The 19776-nt window shown below is 34.5% G+C and overlaps 2 protein-coding genes across 3 annotated transcripts in view; one reads left to right on the top strand and one right to left on the bottom strand.

Annotated features, from left to right (window-relative positions):
* Positions 1 to 1056: 1056 nt before the first annotated feature.
* Positions 1057 to 7702, bottom strand: LOC117793792 (DNA topoisomerase 3-beta). Its single transcript, XM_034634204.1, has 5 exons — positions 7253 to 7702; positions 6452 to 7196; positions 4140 to 5190; positions 1896 to 2289; positions 1057 to 1486 (listed from the first exon to the last, which is right to left on the bottom strand). Exons 1-5 carry the CDS (start codon positions 7341 to 7343, stop codon positions 1176 to 1178), a joined length of 2592 nt encoding a protein of 863 aa, XP_034490095.1. The 5' UTR covers positions 7344 to 7702; the 3' UTR covers positions 1057 to 1175.
* A 2908-nt stretch (positions 7703 to 10610) lies between these two features.
* Positions 10611 to 19776, top strand: part of LOC117793786 (tyrosine-protein phosphatase 10D) — a 65946-nt gene continuing 56780 nt past the window's right edge. For both annotated transcript variants that reach the window (XM_034634182.1, XM_034634181.1), the window contains exon 1: positions 10611 to 11008. In XM_034634182.1, the coding sequence (XP_034490073.1) occupies positions 10856 to 11008 (153 nt within the window). In that variant the 5' untranslated portion in view covers positions 10611 to 10855. The remainder of the gene's footprint in view (positions 11009 to 19776) is intronic.

A 19776-nucleotide genomic window follows, 5' to 3' on the forward strand; every position in this document is an offset into this window, starting at 1 on the left:
ATAATTATACACATAACTTATATTTAATTTTTTGAATTACATCAATAAATATGTTGAAATTAAAATAGATTTTGCTGTTTGAATGCGAATGGGAAATTAATCAGCAGGATCACGAGCTATCAGAAAATTCTGTAATGAGATTTATTTCGAATTGGCAGCACATCCTTGTCGATTTTTCCAGGGTAGTGGAGTCGTCTCTGAAACATGGATGCAGGGTTCATATAGCTCGTAGTTAATTTGAATGACCTTTGGTCAGCTGGTAGGCCAGATCAGGGCCAGGGAAAACGCTAGGAACTGTCCGAATATATATGAGTTAAATTTTTTTTTTTTTTCAATACAAAAAAGTACATTTTACTTGGCTGTTCAACGGACTTTCGTCCTTTGGAATGAAATATTGGTTTCGTCTGAATACCTATGAAATGAGCGAATTACAGGCCATTTTGTGTAGAATTAAGGAAGTTTTTTCAGCAGATTCTGGATATCCATGAGTGCCTAACGCTAACTTGCAAGCCACAAGGACGATTTGAATATCCTTTAGCCAGTTGATAGATTTTATTAATACGCTTTGTTTGCCACTGTACTGGACAGGATATGACAGGACATTAGCGAGTTATGGCTGAATTTCTTTTTACAAAAAAATCAATCTAACTTGGCGGCTTAAAGGACTTTCGTCCTTTTGATTTAATATTTGAATTTGGCATTAAAAGCATAACCTGTTGACCAAAGAATATCATTGTAGTCCTTCAAATGTTCGAGTTACGGGCGTTTTTGTATATTGGATCTTTTTTTTTTTTGAATGAATCTCTTCAAAAAATTATAATTGGTAAAATTTTGGAAATCCTAGAATGCCAATCGGTAGTCCTGCCGTCAATGAGCGAAAAAATTGTTTTATTTAAAAATCCATAAGGATATAGCTGCGTTATAGCTCCATTGTTATCCTTCAATGTCAATGCCAAACTTTTGTTATCGTCAGGCAAAAACACTTTATCGTTATCTTAACGATATCTTAGCTTATTAACCCATGTGCTGTCTACGGGATTTAAAATGCTAGTTGAATGAAATTTGTACAAACTTCGTTTATTTACTGCCAAGTCTCGCATACTAGACTTGATTTTAGTGGGGAGTTAGACAATCAAATGCATTTTAGAGCCTAATCCAGATTGAATAGCAAGCCATCAAACGAAATATGCCGCCAACTGTGCCATTTTATCCTTGGGCGGACGGCCGCCATGACGACCACCACGTGTATTGCCAGCACCACCGCCGGCAGCACCGCCACCAGCAGCACCGCCAGCTGCACCACCACGTGGCGCACCACTGCGCACTTGACGGGAGGCGACCGCTCGATGTTTCTCCACCAGATGCGAAAAATCATTGGAACAGAAAATACAACCACTTTTCTCCTCGCTGCCATCCTTAAACTTGGACTTGTCCGATTTGTACACCACATTCAGCAGCTGAGCACCACAATCGCTGCATTTGGTATCTGCAAAGAAGTGAAGGAGTTAAAATTTAAAATATTTCGAAATTGAAAGAATCTAATACTTTTAAATAAAAAATATTTCAGCTTCTTTTTTTTTACATTATATTAAGTTATTATTATTATATCGTTGTAGTTTAAATAATAATTAATTTTGCGTTTTCCTTTTGAAATTATGATATAACCTCTTTATGTAACATTTTTGGAGTATTACAAAAATATTTATATATTCTTTTCTCATATATTCAATGATTGTAAAGGAAAATTAAAATTTTTATTATATAAATTTTAGTAACATTATGAAATTATTTACTTAGAAATCAGAATATATCTTTGTCAGTTTTATTTAAAATATAAAGTATTATTGCTTTAAAAAATTTGTTAATTATCGTAGATTTGTATATTATAGACTTACCTTCGACAGTTATTTTGGTGGCACCCTTGAAGCAGTTAATGATGACGTCACAACGATTACAGCCCAATTTCCAGGTGGGCGACAATGTGCTGTCCAAAACCAGAACTCCCGTCTCGCATTCCACACAACTGGAAATGCCCAGCGTGTTAAGGGAATGGGGGCAGGTGGGATGTGTGCAGGTGTTGCAACCGCCAAACTTGGGCATATCCCTAAACGGCGGATGATTGTAACAGTACGGACAAAAGGGAAACGAGCGTCCCTTCACCCCCGTCGAGAAGGCCAACAGTCCAAAGTCATCCAACGGACATTTGAACTCACGATAAACCTTGACATTTCCATTGGGCAACGTATAATTCTCATCGCAGTGCGAGCAATACAAACGGGCGGGTTTCGTCTGTAAATAGAAGCAGAAGATCGGGAAAACAGTGGAGATTAGAAGTATTGTGTTTAAAGTGTTGTTTTATACTAATTACGATATAAGAAGTCGATTTAAAGTGAAAACTCGAAACTTTAAAAAGTTTATTTTCAAAATTTAAAAGGGGGGCACTGAAAATCGAAATATCAATCTAGTGGAAAACAATTTTTTGAACGAAATTTATTTGGTTTGATTGCAGAATAAATTAAGAGGTCAAGCCATGATTATAATGACATTCTGTTTGAAAATCGATTTAGTTTTGACAAAGTTATGGATATTTGAAGTTGGTCAGACCTTTGACCTAATAACTTTACAAGTTAAAATTTTTGTCAGATTTCACATGATTTTTTACAAAAAAATTAAAGGTCTCAGAAACAAATTTAAAGTGTTGTTTTATACTAATTACGATATAAGGAGTTGATTTAAAGTGAAAACTCGAGATTTTAAAATTTCAGTTTTCAAAATATCAAAGGGGGGACCCTTAGCATTGAAATCAAACCATGGCTATGACAGTCGAAAATAATTATATTTTCTAAATGAACAAAATTTGAATGCAGAATGAATTCAGGGGACAAACCATGATCAGAATGATATTCCGCTTGAAAATCAGTTTAGTTTTGACAAAGTTATGCAAATTTGAAGTTGGTCAGAGCTTTGACCTAACAACTTTACAAGTCAAAATTTTTGTCAGATTTCACATGATTTTTTACAGAAAAATGAAAGGTCTCAGAATCAAGTTTTAAGTGTTGTTTTATACTAATTACGATATAAGGAGTTGATTAAAAGCGAAAACTTGAGATTTAAAATTTTCAATTTTCAAAATATCAAAGGGGACCCTTAGCATCGAACCTAAGATTTAGAGGAAAATAATTTTTTTACAAAATAAATCAAATTTAAATGCAGAATGAATTTAAATGCCAAACCATGATTAAAATGACATTCCGCTTGAAAATCGGTTAAGTTTTGACAAAGTTATGGAAATTTGAAGTTGGTCAGACCTTTGACCTAACAACTTAACAAGTCAAAATTTTTTGTCACATTTCACATGATTTTTTACAGAAAAATGAAAGGTCTCAGAATCAAGTTTTAAGTGTTGTTTTATACTAATTACGATATAAGGAGTTGATTAAAAGCGAAAACTTGAGATTTAAAATTTTCAATTTTCAAAATATCAAAGGGGGGACCCTTAGCATCGAACCCAAGATTTAGAGGAAAATAATTTTTTTTACAAAATAAATCAAATTTAAATGCAGAATGAATTTAAATGCCAAACCATGATTAAAATGACATTCCGCTCGAAAATCGGTTAAGTTTTGACAAAGTTATGGAAATTTGAAGTTGGTCAGACCTTTGACCTAACAACTTAACAAGTCAAAATTTTTGTCACATTTCACATGATTTTTTACAGAAAAATGAAAGGTCTCAGAATCAAGTTTTAAGTGTTGTTTTATACTAATTACGATATCAGGAGTCGATTAAAAGTGAAAACTTGAGATTTAAAATTTTGAATTTTCCAAATTTCAAAGGGGGGACCCTTAGCATCGAACCCAAGATTTAGAGGGAAATAATTGTTTTTTTAAAATAAATTAAATTTAAATGGAGAATGAATTAAGATGCCAAACCATGATTAAAATGACATTCCGTTTAAAAATCGGTTAAGTTTTGCCAAAGTTATGACAGTTCGAAGTTGGTTAAGCCTCTGACCTTGCAACTTTGAAAGTCAAAATTTATCTTCAGTTTGACTTGATTTTTTACAGAAAAATTAAAGCAAACGCTGCTCTACAGCATTATTTCTATCTTTATATGCCTATATACATATGGAAATTTACCTGTATATACTTCATGTAACGTCGACACTTGCCACACCGCGAATGCGCCTTCCCCGACTCGGCAAGTGGAGAGAAGGATGATTCAAAGAGCATATCCATGCTGGCAATGTTCTGAACGAAATACATGAATTTGAGTTTAAAGATTTTGATGGCATGTCGTCGAACATCATTGAAATCCGCCGATCCCTTGGCAATGAGTGTCAGCATGCGTTCCACCTCCGATCGCATGGTGGGCAAAACCAGTTCCGGATCGATCTTCTGATAGCCATGCACCAAAACAATGCCCAATGTGGTGGGTATCAGTTTGCGACCCGTTTCAATGCGCACATAATTGCGCTGACAAATGTTATTGATGTGGACGGGTATGGAGGCGTCGGTGCCAATGCCATGTTGCTCCATCAGCGTTATCAATTCGGCTTCGGTTAGATAATCGGGCGGACCAGTCTGACTCTCAGCCAAACGGACATCATTGATGGCCACTTGGGTGCCTTGAACAAATGGCGGATTGGGTTCATCCTTGCCAAATGCCTGCCATGTCATCACCTTGGTAAATCCCGCATCGATCAACACATTCGCCGTACACGAGAAACTTTCGATGCCAACACGCAGTTTCGCTGTTGTCGTGCGATATTTCAAATCTCTCGATATTGTGCCCATAAAATGGCGACATATGAAATCGTAGACACGCCATGTGTCACGATCAAAATCATTGCGATTTGCCAATTTCATTGGTGTGATCGGCGGATGATCTCCGGCATCTTTGCCCTTTCGCGGCGATTGAAAGTCACTGGCAATTGCACGCGCCTCATCGCCAAATTCACTGGAGGGCTGCAACACACGCAACGTGGCATGCAGATCAAAGTTCTCCGGATATTGATTGGTCTCTGTGCGCGGATAACTGATATAGCCCTGCGTATATAGACGCTCCGCCAATTGCATCGCCTGATAGGGTCCAATTCCCAGACCGGAGCTGCAAATTCGCATCAATTCAACCGTGTTGAGTGCCTGAGGTTTACTCTTGAACGATTCCTTGCTGCTCACACTTTCCACGCTGCAAACACAGGACACGGAAAATAATCAGTTGAAAAACATAACAATTTCATATACAAATAAATACAATTAAAAATGTGTACAAGTACCAAATTATACACACAAAATAATCTCTTCAGGAGGTAAAAGTCTAATGACGAAAGCATATTCATAGCCCCAAAATTTCTGATATCCAATTTTGTTACGAACAATACTAAATTCTATATATGTATATATTAAATAATATATTTTATATAACTTTTACTCGATAATTGTCGATATGAATCTGTGGATTGCGTTCAATTTTCTCGATACACAAGCCATGAAAACGTTAACGAAAAATACGTGGCACAGTTGTTTTTTTATATAAAGACTGACAGGAAATTATAGTTTTCGTGGTGGTGGATACTAGGCTAAAAGAGTAAAAAAAAACACCAAGTGTGGCCCTATAATGTTGTCGCAATGAACAATCACACATATACTCAAATTATAATCAAATGAAACGATTTTTAGACCAGATTTTCCTTAATATTTGTTTGAAGGAGCTACAAACAGCTGAATATTTTTAAGAAATACCGTAAATAAGACCAACTTAAATGCATTATCTGTCAGATTGGTTTACATATCTCAAAAAGCGAAAAGTATATGATATAATGAACCGATTTGAACCAAATTTGGTCAGAATGTATAAGCATGATTTAAAATCATTATCTCTGAGATTGGTTTAAATATCTCAAAAAACAAAAAAGTTTTTGGTTCTTAAACGAGTTTTTAGTCCGACCGTACAATGTATATATTCAGTTAACAGGTAATATCTTCTAAGCCCCTTAGTCAAAAGTTATAAATATTATACCAAAAATAGCGAAATTTTACGTATTACAACATATTGAAAATAAATAAAAAATTGTTTGCTCCAATCTTTTCTGATAAATCGCCAAAAGTTAAGCTACAAAACTATATTACACCCGTAAGATTTTGCCTGAGAGCTTTAAAAAGAAAGAATCTCAAATTTTATTATCTTTTGAACCAGTTGTTGGATTGGGATGACCGAGGTATTCATCAACGCGTACTTGAATAAGATCTAGGTGTTTAAACTTTAAGCAGACGGACATAAATAAAACTTTATTTGGAGTTTTATGCGGTTCATGAATATATATTCCTTTGTGGTATGGCACGCCTTCTTCCGCCTCTCGGGCACATTTATCATTATTTAATAGCTTTGTACAGGGTCTAAACATGATAATAAGAGATAACGTGGGGAGAATAAGAAAGGGATCACTTACGTGGCCTCCTTGTGTTCCTTGACGCGATTCAGGAGCATGATGGCAATGTCCTTTTTGAAGACACGTCCACGTGCCCACTCCAGCGTACACTCCGGCTGTCCGGCCAACAGCTGGAGATACCAAAATGTTTCGGGCTTAAATAATTGAATATCATCGTGACGCTTGACACAGAAACCAAGTGTTGGCGTTTGACATGGTCCATATGAGATTAATGAGGAGTCCAAATCACCGTAGCGTCCCTGAAAGAATTTGGTCTGGAATCGTGTGAATGCACAACCGATGCGCAAATCCAATTCCTGTCGAGCATCCACCGATTTCGCCTCGTTCTCATTGGGATGTCCCAGTGTTTCCATAGCACCCTTGATGTCCTTGTCCGTAATGGCCGAGAAGTGTGCCCGGTATGTGACACTGTGACTGTACACATTATGGATAACATGCTGCACTGCATCCATCACCTCAAAGCAGATATTTTCACCCTCCTTATCGCAATCGAGCCAAAGCACCAAATAATCGCAACCACGAGCTTCATGGGCCAAAAATGTGCGCATTTGTTGCTTCGGTGTGCATTCCTTTTTCTCCGTGGGGCAATTGAAGAGTTCTACGGGATCCACCTTGTCCCAGGATGTATATTTGCTAATGAAATCCAATGACATCACATGTCCACACACCGATGTCATGCGAAAATGCACATTTCCCTCATGCCGAAAGTGTCCAGACCATTCGTGTGTGGAGCAGCCATTGTTACCTGTTAATTGCAACTACTTATTAGTTATATTTAATTTAACAATTTTATGTACATACCTCGCTTCACTGTGCAGCGTCCATTGGAAAGTATCGATGCTAATGAGGCAGCCAGCGACGGCTTCTCCGCCACCATCAATACATTCTTCATGGCCTAAATATATTATGTATTTTGTATATTGTATATTTATGTTGATGATCACACACAATTTCCGCTTTCAATTCTCAATCTCTTTCTCTTTGAATTTTGTTTTTGCACGAGATGTGTGTGTGTGTGGGTGTTGGTGTGCGTGAGCGAGCAAGCTGCTGCTGCCGGTCTTTTGTATTATCTTCTCCTTCTTCCCAGCCGGGCGTTACAGCCTTTTTCAGCCACTGTATCGCAATACGCTTAAAAGCCGCGCGTAAAGCTTTAATAACCTTATTATATACACTTAATATTCGCTTGTATAGCATGTATTTGCAATTAAATGAAGAAAAAAAATCGTGTAGCCCGAAGTAGAGTTGTATCGAATCGTTCGGACTAAGATCTTTTGAACTAATCCCTAAAGTGAAGGAACGAACTAAATCCCTGATTGTGGGTCATTTAGTTCAGTGACAAAACTTAAAACGAGGGCTGCCCATCCAGTCAAAATTTCCAGTCTGGTTTCATTTTATTTTTACAAAAAAAAAATAAGTACATATCCGAAAATAGGTATTCTTAATTTTTGTAACTTTTACCAGATTTTTTTTTAGCTAGAGTTTTTTAAATTTTTGCAGAGTTTTTGTTAAAATTTTCTCGATTTTTTTATATGCATTTTCCTTTGTAGAATTAAATTCTCTAGCTTTTCTTCCCGAGGGCTGACATTCTTTAAACCTTTTTTTTAATTTTCGCCTTAGATTTCTAATTTTAAATTTTCATCAAACTTATTAATTTTTTATTGAGTTTTTTGCGTTTTTAAATTTGCAATTCATATCAGTGATGGGCGACATCGACAAAAATATCGCATGCAAGGCAAACGATACATCGTTTAGCCTCTGCTACGCATATCGATAACATATCGCTTGCATGTAAGCGTAGTATCGCTGTGCTGGTACTAGCAGTATCGATATTTATATTTTTGACATTGAATATAATCTATTCAGTTATTTTGTATTATCCTTATGTAAGTATTAACAAAATATTAACTTGTTCCGTAATTAATTGATAAACGTTTTCAGTTACAATTGATTTTACAAAACATATTTAAATGCTAACGGAATATCAACAAAACGACTGTGAACTGGCAAGCTTGCCACCATTTACAAAGCTCAACAAGCAGTTCAAATGCCGCGCCAAATGTGGCAACCCTGACCATATAAACAACCACCCAGTCTGCGGCTCTCCCACACACACACACTTGCTCGGACAACTTGCAGATGCAGCCGGAGTCGCAGTCGCAGCCACCGCTACACAACACCCGTTACTCAGTTGAGTTTTGGCCGTGAGCGTGTTCAGGTGCGCGCCATTTGTCTCATCCGTCGTCCGTTGTTTTCGTCCGACTTCGTCGTCGTCGTCGTCGTTACCGTCGTCGCAGTCGCCGTCTTCATCGTTGTTGCCCCGTGTGTGTTTACGTGTGTGTGCGTCTGCGTCTGAGTGTACGTTTTTGTTGTTTTTTTTTGAGTATTTTGTATCTTTTTTTTTGGCGACGGTTAGCAAAAAATTTTTGAACGCAGATATACATATGTATGTATTTATAAATATATACATACATATATATTACTCATATATTTTACAATATATACAAAAAGTTTTTATTATTCAATACGAAAAGTTCGTTGTGTTCACATATAATAAATACATACACACATACATACCCCTACATGAATTTTGAACATCATCTGTAGACTTTTGATTTTTTTGTTATATTTTTTTTGGGTTTGGGTTTTTTTTTTTCGTTTTTGTGTGAGAAATGCGCAACAAAGCGTAGCAACAAAGTAAAAGCAGAAATTGAGAGTTGTTTTTGTGTTGCGTTGCAAAAAAAACAGCGTTAGCAACAACAAGCACAACAACAACAACAAACGTATCAACAACATTAGCAACAACATTAGCAACACCTACGCAACACTGGCTGCGCCGGCAGCAGCTTTGTGTTGTTGTTGACATGCCGTCGCTTTCTTTTGCCTGCCCAAGATCAGCTCTCTTTGCCAGCCCACTCCCGCTCTCACTCTCTCTCATCTCCCCCACTCCCACTCTTACACACGCACATAGGCGCTCTCTGTTGGCGCCGATTTGCACTTGTTGTTGTTGTTGCTCTTCAAATTTGAATATGTTTGAATGAAATTTCTCTTGTTTGATTTGTGAATGAATTTGACAAACAGTCAGCAGAAGTAAATACAAACTTAGCATACAAAAAAAAAAATTACAAAACAGACACAGCAACGGAAACAAATGGTGTTTATTATTCTTTCACATAGAAACTTGTCCTAAATTCACTTAAAAAAAATTAAGAAAAATTGAAATCAAAACTCGTTTTTATGAGCTTTGTGCATTGTTGTTGTTGTTGTTAAAGCTTTTGCACAACTCAAAAGTTGTTAGTTGTTGTTGTTCTAGTAAGTGACAGAACAATGGCAACATACATATTTAGTGAGAGATATAGAGAGAGAGAGAGAACTTCGACTTTAGCTAAGCTACTCTTTTGCTAAGCTTCGAACATTTTTCACTAGCGCACTCTCTTGCGCTCTCGCAATCTTACGCTCTTGGCGCTGCAGCTCAGCAACAAAGTTGAAGGCCTTTTTGCATACGGCAATGTTAATAACAAGCAACAACAGCAGCAACAACAACAACAACGACCCTAGGTAGCTTTTTAGTTTTTTTTTTCTGATCACATAAAACAAAACTGGTTTTTGTAAAAGTTGTTGTTTTCTTTTCATTGGCATTTAAATATATATGTACAAAACATAAATACATATACGAACATACTTATGATTGTATGTATAATTTCTACATACATATGTATTTGTTATAATTAATTTAATTTAATTTTTTGGTGTCTATGATCAGACAAATTTTGTTGCTGAAATGCAATCAAGCATTATGTTATTGTGATTGTTATTATTGTGTTACGTCTGCAACAATTGAAAGCACAGCAACAGCAACGAACGTAACGCACTCAAGATGGAGTAGGAGACAGAGACAGACACTGAGGCTTGGCCACATCAATTGTGCGCAACAACTATGTGAGAGAGCACAGAGCGGGAGAGCGAGAGAGCAACTAAGCAAAGTCGAAGCTTGGCTTAAAAACTGAGCTTACCATACACACACACACACACAAGCACGCGCACTCATACACACTCTCCCAATTTTGTATTTATTTTTTGCTCTCTCTCACAGTATGACATGAGGAAAGTTTATAATATTTTATAAGTTGTGAAGTTTATAGAGAAAACAAAGAAATTTAAAACAATGCATTTGTTAAAAACAAAAACTACACTCGTCTTGAGAATGTCGAAAATCAAAAGAAATTAGCAAAAGAAAAAAAGATAAATAAATAAATAAAAAAAGTGTTGCAGCAAAAAGTCAAAGAAAATATATCGACACACATACGTATTACAAGTTGCAACAGCAACATCAACAGCAGCAACATCACCAGCATCAACAACAACAACAACAACATCAACAACATAAAGCATCAAGACGGCCACAAAATGTTGTACACGCTAAGCAAAGCAACAACAAGAATTCGACTCAAAAGGCAGCAGCAACATTACAAAACAACAACAACAGCAGCAGCAACAAAAGCAACTCAGCAACATTGCTGGCTTTGGAGCTTCGCACTTTTGGCTGCATTTTGTGCGCAGGTAAGAAGAAGAAAGCTTTATTTTGTTTTTGTTGATCATCAACTTTCTTTTGTCAATGTTTGCAAATGTTTAGCCACAATGCTGCAATGACATTAGCAACATGCAAGCATAAGTATTTTATGCATTTTGGCAACTAACACGCACACGCACACACAAGCACACAGAATAAATTCTTATAAGAGCGCGAGAGGCACATACATACATATGTATGTGTGTACATAAATCACAGCTACACTTGCTGCATTCTCATGCTGGTCTTCCTCTCTCTCTCACTCTCTTTCAATCTCTCTGTGTTCTTGTGCACGTGTTGTTGTTGTTGGAGTCTTTCATTGTTTTTGTTAGTGGAGCGCACATTTCCCATGTTAATTAAATTCAATTATTTCGCATCGTGTTTTTTTTTTTTGGTTTTTGGTTTTGTTTGTGCTTGCAAAACTTGTGTTCTACAGCGGGTGTAGACCAATTGTTAAGGGTGATCGGGGAGGGGGAGGGGTAGGGGAAGTGTCAGGCTATCAGTTTTCTTGTTGTTGCTGTTTAAAAAGACCTTGAGAATTATTTGCAAGCCAGTTAAAATGAATGAAATGAATATGCATTCGAAATTGAGACAGCTACAGATACAGATACATTTACAGATACCCGCATGTTGATAATAGATACAAACACATAGATACATTGATTATGGTTAGTTAGATCATATTGCTGCTGATTGCATAATAGCTCTAATATCAAGTTTCTATATGCATTGATTAACTACGAGTATTTCGAATAGTTCTGAGAATTTCAAACCAAATTAAGAATGCAAAACAAAAATATCGCAAAAAAGAATGATAAAATGTTTCCTATAAATATGGATGGGCTAAGACATCAGTTAATTCGCTTTGAGATATATACAAAAATTACCAAAATCATGAGTTAATCACTTAGTCAGAAAATAATCTTAAGAAGAATCAGTATATTTTTAAATATATATAGTGTAAATTGATCATTTTTATTAGAAGGGTTAAGGGTTCTATATATAATCTATTAAATGTGAGAGATTCAATTTAATCAGGAACCAATTAATCAAAATAAATGCTTGCCCAAAGTTCTTTAATAAGATTAACTATTTGATGTTTAAGAAATTAATCTGTTCCTAGATATCAAAATATGTTTTATGATTATTTTGTATTTAAATATATTTTTATATTGTACTTTTCTAATAATTTGTAAAATGGTATAACTATACATAAAGTATTAACCGATATCGGGTTTAAGTTCTATAGTAAAAATTTAAATACGATCCTACAATATTAGGTGCGGCATTTACGAACATAAAAGATGATTACCGGGCAAGGTATGTTCCTATTAGAAGCTTTCAGGTAATAACTGTGCAGCCCAAAGTCATAAATCCCTAACCAAAATAATGACTCTATGGCGCTCTACAAAGCGCTAACTACAAACAAATAAACGTCACGTAGTCATAATAAATAATGGACGGACATGTTTAGTACTTATTTTAGCATTTGTTGGATACATTTACGAGGGCTGTCCAAGCAGTTGATGATTGCGCAATCGAGAGTGAACTTCCGCTATGTTTGTTCCTGAACTGGTTCCATTTGTAGCAGCTAATCGCTGAACGAATTGTTATTGTTTTGTCTATTTGATAAATGAATGCAAATATTCGCCATTTAGTCACATACCACACAAAGACATGACCCAAAAGTCACGTATGCCGCACGGAGATCCAAAAAAAAAAAAAACAAACCCCTTTCCTCATACATATGTAAATTGAAATAAATACATACTTCCACATATGTATATATTGTTATAAAATATAGAAATGCAAAAATGAATCTGCATTCAATTGAAAGCAAACATTGCACTTTCTTCTGGTTCAGTGAACTCTAATAAATTGTTGCCGAAATAAATAATTACTCTTGACAATTTTTAATTTAGAAATTGATATCAATAAGTAGAAGATTTTTGCATGTCAGATAGGTCTATACTTAAGATCTTTGTTAAAAGTTATCAAAATTGCTTTTTTTATGTTACTGTCAAACTATGAAACTATTACAAAAATTTTCGATGATTGAATTTAAAAAAAAAAAATAGTTTTGAACATATGAAATAATAAACTGATGGTTTATTGGACAGTTAAATTTCAAACAAATTTTTAAATCTGTTTTTGGGAAGTTAAAATCGACTTAGTAATATTTATTTTAGGCACAAGTTATATTTTGTTGCCCAGTGTAATAGAAATTTAAGAGTACTTGAAAATAATTAACTGATTCAAAATTTTGGTTTTTAAGTTTTTTTTTTTAAATTTGGAACATTTTGCGGATATAGAAGTTTCAGTTTTTCCATATACTCATTTTTCTTACAAGAATATCAATGACAATAAAAAAAGATTATCATCAAAAATGAAAGTTTATCTGCTGACGCAGAGCAGATAAAGCCAAAGATACAAATGCAGATTCAAATGCAGATACGCGATAACGGTTACGTATCCGCTGATAAATGAAGCGCAAAATACGGCCTAATTCAAAGCTGCCAAAAAAAAAAAAAAAAAAATGAAAAAAAAAAGAATAAAAAACAATTAAACAGACTGAAGCGAGGCCAATCGAAATTGGAATTGGAATTGCGATTGCGATTGGGTTTGGCTTGTCTGGTTCTGGCCCGGTTTAATCTGGTCTGGTTTTATTTTGTTTTGTTTGTCTGTGTTTTACTTTTTTTTTTTTCTTTTTGGTTTTTGGGTGTGGATTTACTCCATGGCAATTAAATGCACGTCCGCAGAAGACAAAGGCCATGGCCACAGATGCGTGTCGCAGATAAAGTCCGCCCCCAAACCATTGCCACGTGTCACTTGGGCCCAAAAGAAACAGTCAACAGCAGCCGCAATAACAACAAAAATGATATGTCATTGTCGACACGCCGATTATTTGATACTCTAGCAAATCTATGTAGCATTTCAAAGAGTTTTTCTTAAAAGTAACAATAAAGTAAAAGTTTTTATTGAATGTTGTTACAAAAGTTATAAGCAGGGACTGTAATCATTATAAGTTTTATTATAAAACTCACGAAATAATCATTATTCTATGAGTTTTTACTTATGATTACTTTTGATCAAAAAAATAAAACTCTTTAAGGGTAATCTTTGCAATGTCACCATGATCCTAAGATTTATGATTTTTATATTATGAAATAATCATTATTTTTGAGAAAAATAAATAAAACTCATAGCATAATGATTATTTCTGGAGTTTTATTTTTTTTAATTAAACGTAAAACTCAAGGAGGTATTTTGACCAACCAAGAAAATAATACTCCGGAAATAATCAGAAATAATCAATATGCTTTTGAGTTTGGTTGAGATATCTCGACATCATTGATGCGTTACACTTTTTAAGATCAAATCAAAATACCCTATGCAAGGGTATAGAAACAGACACTCCCCCATTGCGAAAAACACTTGAAAAGTCCAAAAGTGTCGCACACAGAGCAATTCAATTAAGTTAAATGCAGCCCTGGTCCAGGGGTGCACAATATGCAATTGAAGCACACACACACACACACACACACACACACACACACATACATATGTACGTTACGCATGTTTAACAAATGAACTTTATACAAAAGCTAATAATGCGTATAAGCAAAGAGAATGCAAAAAAAAGCGAGACTGAGATAAAGTTGAGAGTAAGTTCAAGAGGCAAAAATAATGGTACAATTCTACCAAAACGGCTACATTTTAAATTCTTTGGCACATTATCAGCGGTGCCACAGAAATCGAAACCAACGGAAAATCTTCCACAAATGTATGGAGATTTGACAGATTTTCGGTTGGTTTCGTCTTCTTCGTCCCTGTATATAATTTTTCTTTAAATTGTACTCTTTTTTATACGAAGAAAACGAAAAAATGAATTATGTTGACATAGCTTAGGCAATTATATAAAAATTTATTTATTAAAAAAATCATTTTATTAAAAACTAAAGCAACTTTAGTTTTAATTAACTACAAATGATTATTAAAAAATATTTAAATAAAAAAAGCTGATTACAATTTCTGTAAACAAATAAAATACACAACTTGGTTGAGATATCTTAAGAAACAAATCAAAGCAACTTTAGTTTCAATTAACTACAAATGATTATTAAAAAATATTTAAATAAAAAAAGCTGATTTCAATTTCTGTATACAAATAAAATACAACACTTAGCGAAAAATTTGAAAGTTAAGATAATTCACAAATGTATAGCTATGAAAAATATTTGTCTATTAAATTTTGTTTTAAAAATCTTCAGGTACGAATTTGGTCCAAGTTTTATTTACTTTTTTTCAAAATGGTTAAATTTGAATAAGAGTAAAAAAAATTTGATTCGTAAATTATTTAAAATTGCACATTTCCATTTCATAATATATGTGGTACGAAGCAAGCTCCAGCATTTGCTGGCGTTTAACAACACTGCAACATTTTGTATGGCAAAGATTGAGGTAGAGGTCTTCGCCATATGCGTGTGCCTCAACCCAAAAATAGAGCGAAAAATCAACAACAAGACGTTGCCGGAAATGTGCCATCAAATGCAAAAAGCAAGAAAAAAAAGTGCCAAAAGAAAAGAAATGGAAAAAAAAGCGAGAAATGAATAAAAAAGAAATAAGAAAACATGAAGCAAGACCACTTTGAAGTGCAGGAGACATCGGAAATGGCAAACGCCACTTGGAACGAGGTTTTGTGGATTGTAAGAGAGTCTGGAATGAATGAATGAATGAAATTGATGTTATATGCCATGCGTATTTCTCATTTATGGGTTGCTTGCTTGGTGTCTTGTCTGCGACTTGCTTTCAAGTGTTGACAGCCAACTAAACAACAAATCGCGGAAGTATTTTGGACACAAATCAATTCCACTCCCCCCCATTAATTCCCTAAACTCTCACTCCAGCGGCTGGCATATGGGAAAAGTAGAAAAAGTTGAAAGTTTAATACTCTTTTTTCAATTTTCTTTATATATTGCTTCACTTAATTTGATTACTTTAAAACAAAATCTACTTTTTAAAATTGAAACACATTTGTTCACTGATCGCTCCAATATTATGTTGTTCGATTCTTCAATTATAAAACCAGTTCAGCATATGTGGAAAATACTTAAGTTTAAATTTCCCGAGCTTTTCTGCAGTAACAAGTATTTTCCGAGTGACTGTTTCTTTGACAGGTACATATGGTATAATAGTCCGATTTAATTGATATACCATGTAGATATATTTATACCAGATATATTCAGAGTTTCTTTAAAAATGTCTTTAAAATAAAATAGTCTAGCAAACAAAAAACATTTTGCCGATTGAAGATTTCCACATATGTCAGTTATATGTGTTATAGTCCAGTGATTCTGAACAAACTTGATAAGTTTATGTAAGTTATATAATAACTGAGATTTGCTGTTATTTATTTGCTAAGATGTATTCTCTATTTTGAAGAATGTTTAGTTTTCAATGAATTTTTTTAGAGACAAGACTTTTAAGTGTATACATATAGATTTTAAAATATCAGAGACTTTTTTTTAACAAAAAAACAAATTTAGTAAGAAACTCAGCATAACCTCTGTAAGAGTATTAAGCAAAGAATATGTACTACAATATTCTTTGCTCCCACACTTTGTCTGAATGCCACAACTCTAGGGGTGACTTTTGATGTAGTGCAGTAGTGTGTAATGTGTAGTGTAGTGTAGCTCCTGGTCTACACAAGTATATATGGAAGTATTTCGGTGTGTGTACATAAAAGTCGCTTAATATTTAGTTGAATGTTGCAAGTGTAGCATGAATCATGCATTTGTATGATGATGGACTGAGGAGTTGAGACACGACGGCACCAGGGGTGAAATTCCCTGGCCTATGGAATTTTTTGGGATTTTGAGATTCAGTTCAGCCCTTGTGACGGTAGTTTTTGCACCCACTTCAACATTATTAAAGTCATTAGATACACACGCATAAAGCGAACAATGCAAGTTCATATATATACATTATACACTTGAAGAAAACATGTTTAAAGAGTTTACAAGACACAGAAACTAACTGAGCAGTTTACCCTATAGTTATCTACATGTACATTTAATAGATCTATTAAATTATAGTTCATTGAATGTTCAATTTTTGTAACATTATGAAATTCTCACACTTTCTTTAAACATGGAAAAGCATAGATATTACTTTCAGTGCATGCCACTCTAATTACATTGTTACTGCCACGAAAGAGAGCACAAAACATGCCGAAAAATGTACTAAATTCGTAATAAGTTTGCAGTAAAGCAAATTTCATGAAAATATTACAACTCTAAATGCAAGAAGGCAAATCTTTGCATGTATATTATGTAGGTAGCATATTATAATAAACTTTTACTGAGCAGCGTACAATATTCTATTATTAATAAAGTATTTCCAGTTTTTTTTTTAATCTATTGACAAAGCAACGTAAGAACGGAATTCTCTATAGATATTACCATCTACGAGATCTTTGGGTAAAATCAATTCTTCATTCGTTTAGCTTGAAGCTTATTTTAAAGATCTCTATTAAAAATGAATTAATACGTATTTTTATGATTTTGGCAAATTCGCTTACTTTATGGAAAATAAACTTGGCTTGACTTTAAATTGAGTTTCTTTCACCTGAATGGAATAAATGCTAAATGCTTACAAATAGTCGAAAAAGTTAAAAGTACACAATAATAATAATAATATTTAAAGCTAGTAATAATAATTGATTTTTTTTTTAAATTTATTAGGCATAGTTACAAAGCTTAATTTGAATAAAAATTCATTTTAGTTATTTCAAACCACTAATAGCAATTGAGTTTTTTTTTCTTAAACTTTTAAGGTATTGTTACAAAGCTTAATTTAAATAAAAATTCGTTTTAGCTAATTTTTAAGTAAAAGAAAATTATGTATTTTGATCTGAAGCTTAAATTCCAGTTGTACTGAGTTTTTGCGCGCACTAAATGCCACTACTCATAATTTCACAATTACTTGAAATACACCTCAGTAATTAGCATATTGAAAAGGCATTTGGAAAAAAAGACGGCATGGAAATGATGAAAAAAACTGAAATTGAAATCGATTTCCACAACGCAACGCCACATAAAACAATGTGCAATGTGCTATGCACAATGAAAACAACAGACGTAAGAGTGCGAGAAGTGTGTGGCATGCTCGACTAGCAGATACGCATTCATTTGCAAACTTGCAACAGTTGCAGAAATTATGAGAGCAAAATAACAGTGAATAAAAAAATAAAGTTTTATCATAACCGCTCTGAATATATTTTAATATTTACATGTTCTTGTTTCCCATTTTCCATTTTAATAGACTATCTATATCTAATTAAAATGTTTGGCTAAATTTAGCTAGTAAAAATCAATGTACATACCAAATTTCTTAACTCTAGCTCTTACAGATTCTAACTTCCCTGGGATTATGTCTAGCTTATCTCGAGAATTAGGAAACCCATCCATATATCCAACGAACTTTAGCTTAGTAAGGACTTAAAGAACACACATACCAAATTTCTTAACTCTAGCTCTTACAGATTCCGACTTTCCTGGGATATTGTGTAGTTTATCTCGAGAATTAGAAAACCCATCCATATATGCAACAAACTTTAGCTTATTAAGGACTTAAAGAACACACATACCAAATTTCCTAACTCTAGCTCTTACAGATTTTGAGTTCTGTGAGGCTTATACTTAAATTCACTCTTTTTGGCCGTATTACAGGGTATGGGTAGAAAGGAATGCAAGACAAAAGAAAAACTATAAGCAATATGTATATAGTAAACTGCAGTGGGAAAATGCACTGGCTGTTGTTTGCTTAATTGAAATTTATTGAGTGCGCATTGCAATTGTTGTTGTTGTTGTTGGGGAGCCCACGCCTAGATGGGGCCCTACCGCCCCCGATCAGTAATGCGTGGTGTGCAGTCGCCGCATCGTCTGTGCCAAGTTGAAAATGTTATGATTACAGGATATTGCCCCTTGACTTTATTATTTCTGATTTGCCTCACGACCCTCCCCAACCTCTCCATCCCCTATCCCCTATTCACTATATGTCTGCCACCGTTTTTCCATTAGCATCTTGGATTCCCCCATTCCCTTTTCCCCATTCGCCTGGCATTGTTTTGTGGGCGCCATTCGAGAGTTGAATGCCATTTTAATCAAATACTTGAAAATGCCGCCTCTTCCTCAGGAAATACTTGAGATATTATTGAATGATCGTAGCGAAGAATTCAATATCTTGACCCTACAACAAGTACTACTTGAAGATGGGTGCGTGAGCTCTGCCACTGTCATCTCTAATTGAGAGCAAGAGGAAACAAGTGCTAAAATTAATTAAGAAATAAAGTGAATTGTGGTTGAAGAAAGTATCGTCTGTCTTTAGTGAGTATTAAAACCTTTCAAAAGGTATAGCAATGGCTGCGTGAGTCACGTAAGTGTCATCTCTAAAAGAAAGTGTGACCAGCACACTTGAAATACATTGTAGATAAAGTGGAATTTGAACAAAGACTTAAAATATATGGGGAATTTACAGAAATTATCAAAACTTTTTTGAAGTGATATCATTTTTTCAATAGTTCTAGAATATCACATTTAAATTCCAATGTGACCAGATCTGCGTTTGATTGACAACTTAAGTAAATGACGGCGTAAATGAAACTCTGCTGTATTATGATTTCTCTTTCATCTCTTGGGTTTTATTTTGCCCCAGCTGCCAATCAATCAACATAGTGCCTAGTGATGGGTGCGTGAGT

This window comes from Drosophila innubila, chromosome X (genome assembly GCF_004354385.1).
Source record: "Drosophila innubila isolate TH190305 chromosome X, UK_Dinn_1.0, whole genome shotgun sequence".
In the NCBI taxonomy this organism is placed as follows: domain Eukaryota; kingdom Metazoa; phylum Arthropoda; class Insecta; order Diptera; family Drosophilidae; genus Drosophila; species Drosophila innubila.